The 8,669-nt window shown below is 49.6% G+C and overlaps 2 protein-coding genes across 2 annotated transcripts; both read left to right on the top strand.

The window, feature by feature from the left end:
• The first annotated feature begins 1,488 nt into the window (after positions 1–1,488).
• Positions 1,489–3,115, top strand: LOC144650999 (uncharacterized protein F54H12.2-like). The gene has a single exon (XM_078510850.1). The coding sequence runs from the start codon at positions 1,568–1,570 to the stop codon at positions 2,969–2,971; it is 1,404 nt and encodes a 467-aa protein (XP_078366976.1). The 5' UTR covers positions 1,489–1,567; the 3' UTR covers positions 2,972–3,115.
• Positions 3,116–3,163: 48 nt separating this feature from the next.
• Positions 3,164–4,341, top strand: LOC144648050 (uncharacterized). The gene has a single exon (XM_078507694.1). It carries the CDS (start codon positions 3,676–3,678, stop codon positions 4,339–4,341), a length of 666 nt encoding a protein of 221 aa, XP_078363820.1. The 5' UTR covers positions 3,164–3,675.
• Positions 4,342–8,669: the final 4,328 nt, after the last annotated feature.

Genomic DNA, 8,669 nt, shown 5'->3' with positions numbered 1-8,669 from the left:
GCTGGCCAGACAAGTACGACAGCTGGATCGAGAAGACGGCTCTAAAAAAATCATGAGCCACGAGGAAGGATTTTACGTCACGTTACCCAGTCACAGCAGCGGAACCGAGTTTCCAGAGAATAGAGCAAACTCTTTCAAGGTGCGATTACCTCACCCGCTACGATTGGAAGGAACCGGTTGGAAAGTGGGATTGAGTAGCATTTCCGTGCCAGATGCCAGCATCGACTTAACTCGCTTTAAGTCGTTCAAGTTTCCTCTCTTGAGTGCCCAGTGGATGCTCAAGCGCAAAGACAACGAGGGTCGCGTGCAAAGCAAGTCGGTGACCACCGATCTGACGTTCCAGGACATTCTATATGACGACAACATCGTGGATGGCCTCAGTTTCATGAAAGCCCTGGTCTTCAAGTTCGATCAAGTCAAAGAATACAAGCGTATCGTGGGAGACTTGACCAAGTCGCCCGATAATGGAAAGCAGTGGGAATATACTTTCAAGTGGGAAGGTGAAGAACTAGTCCTCGACAACTCGAACTTGGACGTCTCGGAAGTGAAAACTGAAGGCGTCCCATATTACATGTCTTTCAACGAGGATTTGGCCTTTGACATGGGATGGGTAAAAAAGGACGAGAAAGAAAACGTGTTTCTCGGGCCGAACCTGAAGCCGGAATGCCACCAGGCTACGATACCCGATCCCATAGACGTGGATGATTTTGGAGAGGGCAAGAAAAATTTCTGGGTTGTTGAGAATGGACAGCTTTTCTTGAGTTGCTATTGCAACTGGCGCTTTGTGAAACTCAACAGAGCCTTCCAAAAAGTGATTGGAGATGCATCGCGTACGCTTTTCGTTTACTCAGACGTGGGTGGTAGTTCCGTTGTGGGAAATCAAGTCACGGATCTGTTGCGGGAAATTCACTTTCAACGTGAAGGAAAAGGTATCAAGTACTTTGAACCTCTCCACATACAATATATTCCACTCCGCAACCAGATCGTGGACATTATTGAAACGCAAGTGAGCGAGACTACAGGTAAACTGGTGGATTTTGGCGAAGGCAACACGATCGTGACCTTACATATCAAGCGAACATGAGAGGCGGTGCCCTGACGCGTTTCACACCGGATCCTCCACCTCAAGAGGGGAACGGATTTTTGGCCGACATCGTGAGAGAGTCTCTCGGTGGAGCCGTGAGAGGATTTAAGAGTGGGCGCGGCGTCGCGGACCGCATTCGTAAAGCGGGTCAAGGAGCCAAGAGTGGTCCTAAACGAGTCGTGAAACGCAAACTGAAAAACGTCATAGAACGAAACGTCAAGAGAAAACTGAACGACATCTTTGCCGAAAAATGAATCCCGTTTACTCGCGATCGTCTAGATTGGTCCGATCCAAACGCGCCCCCGTCAGACAGCGGGGAGAAGGATTCTCACTGGCACTTTTGAACCAGGCCTTGTTGGGACAAAAGAGCCGACGACGAAAAGTACAAAAGGGCGGGTGGATAGGTCCCGAGGTCAGAAAGCCTCCTGGCTACGACTGGATACAGACCTTACGGAAGCGCAGTGCAAGAAGGAAGAGAAGACGATGACCGAAACCATCTCGAGCGCCTACCCGCAGTCGAGACGCGAGGCCAATCCTCGATTGGATCTATTCGCCGTACCACCGACAGACGTCAGCGTCTCGTCGTATCGGATGGTCCCCGTTCAGACCTACACCACAGGCATCAATCCGGTGGAGTTTCAGATCGACCCCCAAGAAGATTACATCGATCTCAGCCGTAGCTTTTTCGAGGTAGAATTGCAACTGAAGAAAGACAACGATGAGAACGTGGCAGCTGCCGACAAGCTGTGGCCCGTCAACAATCTAGCCCATTCTCTGTTCAAGCAAATCAGCGTGCGTCTCAACGGTACTCTCATCAGTCCCCAGACGGACACGTACCATTACAGAGCCTTCTTGGAAACGTTGCTGAATTACGACAGACGTGATGGAGAAACCATCTTGAAACCTCAAGGATGGTACAATCATATCGATTTCCCAGCCACGTGGACGGACAATAACACGAACACTGCAGCCAACGCTGGAGCTGGACACGCAGACTATGTAGCCCTGACCGCCAATCACAAGGAGGCTCTCAAGAACTCTAAAGCAGAACAAGCCAATTACACGGAAGGCAAGCGACACGTGTTGCGTTTCAAACCCCTCATCGAAGTGTTTCATCTGAGCAAGTTGTTGGTACCCAGAGTGCAGATAGGAATACAGATGTACTTCAATTCTCCCGACGTGTTCTTGAACGGAGTGGGTCTGGCAGGAAAGTTGACGGCCGAGGAAGTCAAAGTTCGAATGTACCTGTGTCAAGTGCGTCTCAATCCCACGACGTACAGGAGACTGATGGATGAGATGACCACCAAGAGTCAAGTGGTGAGTTACCCGACCGTGAGAAGCGAGATTCGGACCTTCAACATGCAGGGAGATCAACGACGGTACGAATGCACCAACTTGTTCCAAGGAAGAATTCCCAACCGCGTGATCGTGGGTATGGTACTGTCCACAGCCTTCACCGGGAACGTGGTCAACGATCCCTTCTGTTTTCAGAAGTTTGGAATGAGCAGCATAAAACAACTCGTGGGAGGAGAAGAGTATCCTTACGAGACGCTAGAACTGGTTCACAACGATGCCACCAAAGATCTCAGAGGGTACCACCGTTTCTTGCAAGCCACCGGATGCCTGTGCAAGCAGCAAGGAAACATGGTGAGAGGTGACGATTGGGGACAAGGAAAGAATTGCACGTTGTTCGTGTTCGACAACGTGGCCAATGGATGCGTGGACAGTTACAGGATGAACCCCAAGCAAGCCGGAAATCTACTAATAGAGCTGAACTTTGGAGCCAACCCAGCTGTGAACTTGACCATCATCGTGTACGGAGAGTTTGAGAATCTCTTGGAGATAGACAAGAACAAAGCCGTGTTGTACGACGTGTACCAGCGTTAGTGATGGAGAAAGTGACTTTGAATAACGTGCAATTGGATCAGTTGGCCAGACATCACCCGTCGTTGAAACCTTATTTTTACGGGACAGTGGCCTGCGATCGATTACCTCGCAAACCATTCAAGACGGAAGCCCGCGGGTACATCGTCAACACCGATCCTCACTACATGCGCGGTCGGCATTGGATCGCGTTGTGGACGAATGGAAACGTGTGCGAAGTGTTGGACAGTTACGCCTTACCCCTGGAGGTGTACCAGACGGCGCAACCGTTGCAAGATTGGTTGGACGCTCATTGGAAGTACGTGGAGCGCAACGGACAGAGTCTACAATCGTTGTTCAGTCAGAGCTGCGGCGATTACGCGTTGATGTATCTCATCGATAGGGCCGAAGGACGTAGCATGAGTCAATTCGAAGCGAGATTCAAGAAACACGATTACGTGTACAATGATCATAAAGTTGGGCAAATGTTGAAGCAATTGATCTCGAAGGAAAGGTCGTGGCACAAAATTTGTAAGATGGAATACCATCAGGATTGTGAACCGTCTCTCTGCGGTGTAAGACACTTGTTGTTGGGAGATGACAAATAAAAACGTTGAAATAAATAAGGTGTGTGTCGTCTGTCGCTCGGGAGATCGGGATTCGTTGCAGACTTTTTTTCTGCAACATGCTTATATCATTGCTCGTTTTTTGACGAATGTCATTTCGCCATGGAGCGCGGTGAAGCCTTTAGCTTTCGGATGCCCTCTAGCATTTTGATCGTGGGCCCCTCTAGCTGCGGAAAGACTTGTTTTACCGAGTCGGTACTTTTGAATCACTCAAAAGAGTTGTTTAGTACACCCCCTGAGACCATTCATTACTGTTTTGGGGCTTGGCAAGACGGTTTCGCGAACATGAAAAAGCGAGGCGTGAAATTTCACGAAGGGATTCCCGAAGAAGTAGATTTGACCAAATGGTTTCCCCGTGGAGGGGTGATGGTATTGGACGATCTGATGGAAGAAGGAGGAAACGACAAGAGAGTATTGGATCTGTTCACCAAACTTTCCCACCACAGGAACATCACCGTCCTGTACTTGTGTCAAGACATGTTTCCGCCGGGAAAATACGCCAAGAGCATTTCTCGAAATGCGCATTACATCGTGGCTTTCAAGAACCCTCGCGATCAATTGGGCATGAGGAATTTACTGTTACAAGCGTTTCCCTCCCGATGGCAAGATGTGATGGACGTCTACACCAAGACGACGGAAAGACCCTTTGGTTACATGGTATTGGATCTACACCCTGCCAGTGGCGACGACAGACGGATTTTTAGCCACCTCTTAAAAGACGAGGGATGCATGAGATGTTACAGATTCGTTCCAGATGTTCGTACGTAACGATCACGTGTGGCTCGCGTTCTTGGACTTGTGCAGTCGTCATTTCGAGCGTATGAGAGAAGAGGACATGGACTACGAGGCCATGCAAACCGTGCTACATTTGGCCGAAAAGCGACAGATGTGGAAATTCGTGAGAGAATATAACGAGACTTACTTCAGCGAATTGATCCAGACACTAGAAGAGAGAGCTAGAAAAACATGTCAAGACATTCGCCAGCAGGAGTAGGAACCAGTCCTAGTGCCATTCCGATCGTCAACGTCAACCGAGGGGGATTGGAACAGACATTGGATCGAGTCGACCCCATAGTCCTAAGACGGTACTTGGATCAATTACCGTCTCCTGCAGTGGGTACGGGGACTTTGAGACCTTCTTCCTCGAGGTCCAACGTACCTGCAGGTCAAGGAACGCTAACGGGTGGTCCACACCGATTGAATCAAGACGACATGCAACGTCAATTGCAAATGCTGTTCAACGATCAACGTCAAGTGGCGGCTGGACGTCGCATCGCAGGCATCACCACGACAAACACCATCACTACGACCTATAAAGACGGGGGACGACCGACCGTTCGTCGTACCTCGACGAGAGTGAGCCATTAAAGATGTCCCTACTAAACGGGTCAAAGACGAACTTGGATCCAGACCTGTTACACAGATTGGACGGATTGTATACCTTTTACCACAAAAAGTGGTGGTGTCATCGTCAAATGTTTTACCATTTTAAGTGGTGTCATGCTTCATTGAATGCTTTGGCTTTATTCATCGTGGCAGCGGGTATCATTGCGGGTTCCCTTACAGAAAATAGTGTTATTGTGGCATGCCTAACTTCAGCTGGGACTGTGGTCAAGGGCTGGAACGATTTCAAGAAATATTCGTTCAAAGTGGACGTATGTCGTTTTGCCTACACCAGCTACGACAAGACGTTGATCGAATTGAGAACGTACGCGCGCGGTCTTCCGATGGACGAACTAGAAGGATTCTTGATCAAGATGCAAACTCTAGATGACACGATCACCGATTTCACGCCGCCCGTGGCCGACAAGTACGTGCAAGCGTACGAACGACAACACGATAAATCCGAAGGTACCCCCGTCTGAAGTGACAGTTATGGTAGGATGGGAAGAACGAAACGTAAGGCCAGAAGAAGGAGGCAGCGAGGTGGAGCTCTCGCGAGACGTAAACATCGTTTGGTGGACAAGATAGCCGAGGGGGCCAGCATGTTTCTCTCGGGTCCTTCACCCACATTCTTCACGTTGGGTGGTAAATTGGCCAGTCAAGGATTTAAAGGGATAATGGATAATGTAAATCATTATAGACGTAGACCGCGACGACGATAGGACCATGAGGAGAAAGAAACGTGTGACGCAAAGGCGGAGACGTGCTGGCAGGAGAAGAATAGGACAGAAGGGTGGTATTTTACCCTTAGCAGCCTTGATACCAGCTTTGATCGCGGGTGGAAAAGCAATCGCTTTGGGTGCTGCATCGGGTGCTGCAGGTTGGGGTGCAAAGAAAGCCTTGGATGCAGCCACTCGAAAGAAAAAGAGATAAAAACACTATAAGAGGATGGGGGCATTGGGCGTCACCGGTAGTTACAACAGACTGCATTCTGCGACAAGATGGTGCGAGGAAGAAAGATAGTAAGGAGAAGACGAAAACAACCTAAAAGAGGCCCCGTGTGGAGAGGAGAGGGTTTATTGGACATACTCAAGTTTGCCGGCAAGTTGGGTTATAAATTGGGAAAGGACAAACGCTATAAGAGAATGGGGGCAAAGGGCGTCACCGGTAGTTACAACCGACGTCCAGCCCCGTGGGAAGTATGAATCGATTACGTCGACAGCGTCCGTTCTTGGGGAGCATTCTGAGAGAAGCCAATCGGTTCAAGCGAGAAGAGATGTTACAGCACGCCAACGCCGATCAGATCAACGCCGTGAGTGAGATGGTATTGAATTTGCTCAAGAACCGCATTCCGCTCAGTCCACCGATCACCGCCAAGCTGCGACGATATAAGAAAGTCTTGCGCGAACTGGGTAAGCGCAGAAACTCGTTGAAGAGAAGGCGAGAAGGTCTCCTGTCACAGAAGGGTAGCGGGTTTTGGAAAGGACTGCAACAGATCTACCAAGCATGTCTCTGCAAAACACCCTCCAGACAATGATGAAAATGTTACACGAATCGGCGGACAGAGAAGCAGAGTGGGAAAAAAGAGCAGACCATTGGCACGAAGCCTACGCCCGCGTCAATCATGACTATTTGGCTTTAAAATACGACGCAGAGTGCGAAGATTGCATTCGTGAGAGGCAAGAGACTCCGGAAGGAAAGACCCTAGTACTGTGCAAGGAGTGTAGCGACAAGTGTACATCGAGAAGCGACTTGAAAAGGCGCATAGCCAAGTTAGAAGAGGAAGTTCGTTACTGGCAAGGGTGTTACGAAAGCTTGTTGGAAGAATACTTCAAAGATGACCGAGGAAGTCGTGATGGTTCCCGCTAAAGACTTGAATCGTTTGGTGCAATATTACAAAGGCGAAATCACGGACAATGCATTGTTGAACAAAGCGGCTCGCATAGCAGCCGAAAGTCACTTGCTGTTAAAAGATAAATCCGTTCCCGATGGTATCGCCGTGGCACGAGTGAAACCTCTCGCTCGCGAACGGGCTCGTTTGACCAAACGGATACGTCAATTTCCCATGGGAGGAGTAACAGCCAGACGGCCGGGCGAAGAAGCGGAGGAGGAGGAGGAGGAGTTGGAGAATGTAGGTTTGGTGACGGGACCCGTGGAGACCATGTTGAAACAACTCATAAAAGGGAGTGCCAAGAAATCACCTCCCACAGTCACTCCGAAGGCGACAAAGAAAGCAAAAACGGCACCTGCGGGCAAACCGACATTGGCAGAGAGATTCAAGAGTTTAGAAGAGAAACTAAAGACGAGGAAAAAGCCAGCTGTGCGAAAAACGGAAGCCGAGAAACTGAAACCATTACCCGGTTGGGAAGATTGGGCCAAAGGCAAAAAGTTGAGACGAAAATTGGAGTATGACGAAGACCAAGAAGAAGAGGACTGAAAAAAAGACGACACGGCGACGACAACGGCCACTCTATTTGGACTATTGTTTGATAACTCGACAATCAAGCTATACCAGTGTTTTTAGTTAACAATGTGTGTGGAAACACTAAACGCCTAGGTATACCGAGATCCCATGCCCGGTCGGCCATGGGTATACCTGGCTCAGAAACCGCACTGGAAGAGCTCATGTGTCGCGTCTTGGGTGACCTCCTCCAGGCTTGTATCGTTGCCAAGATAGCAGATGATCTGTACTGTGGGGGCAACAGCCCAGACGAGTTACTCCGAAATTGGGCTTCTGTTCTCCAAGCTCTTCATAAAGCTAGCCTACGCCTCTCGGCGTCGAAGACCATCATCAATCCAAAAACTACTTCTATCCTGGGTTGGACTTGGTCCCAAGGCACTCTTCGCGCCAACCCTCATCGCGTCTCAACCCTGTCCTCCTGCAGTCCTAGCTCCCAGTAAAGTTAGTGGCATGAAGTCCTTCATTGGTGCTTTCAAGGTCCTTGCTCGTGTTGTTCCACATTGTTCTTCTCTATTAGCCCCCCTTGACGAGGCCGTAGCTGGGAAACAGTCTCAGGATGACATCGTGTGGTCCGTACATCTTACTGAGGCCTTCAAGTCTGCCCAAGCTTCCCTTGCGTCCAGCCGCACAATCACTCTTCCAAAGCCCGATGACCAATTATGGATTGTGACAGACGCTGCTGTCAAGAGACCCGGAATCGCTGCCACTCTCTACATCTCGAGGGGTGACAACCTAGCCCTCGCTGGGTTCTTTAGTGCCAAATTGCGTGCTCATCAAGTGTCTTGGCTACCGTGTGAAGTTGAAGCTCTTGCAATTGGGGTTGCTATAAAACACTTCAGTCCGTACATAATACAATCCAAGCACAAGGCTTGTGTGCTCACCGACAGTAAGCCTTGTGTCCAGGCCTTCGAGAAAATGTGCAGGGGAGAGTTTTCTGCTAGCCCACGAGTGTCGACCTATTTGTCTACTGTCAGCCGCTTCCAAGCCAACGTGAGGCATGTTGCTGGTGCTGCAATTTTACCTTCTGACTTTGCAAGCCGCAATGCACCGGACTGCTCTGATCCCTCTTGTCAGGTGTGCAAGTTCATCACCCAAGCTGAGGAGTCTGTCGTTCGACACCTATCTGCCCAGGATGTCTTATCTGGTCAGAAAAACCTTCCTTTCACAAGTCGAAATACTTGGCTGTCTATGTAACGATAGGTTTTTGGCTCTAAAGTGCACTAAATGCACGGGAACGGATAACCAGCTGGGG

The sequence above is a fragment of the Oculina patagonica genome, chromosome 4, assembly GCF_052425735.1.
Source record: "Oculina patagonica isolate OP01 chromosome 4, crgOcupat, whole genome shotgun sequence".
NCBI classification, from domain to species: Eukaryota; Metazoa; Cnidaria; class Anthozoa; order Scleractinia; family Oculinidae; genus Oculina; species Oculina patagonica.
Note: the sequence above shows the minus strand (reverse complement) of the source record. Positions and strands in the feature narration are given on the sequence as shown.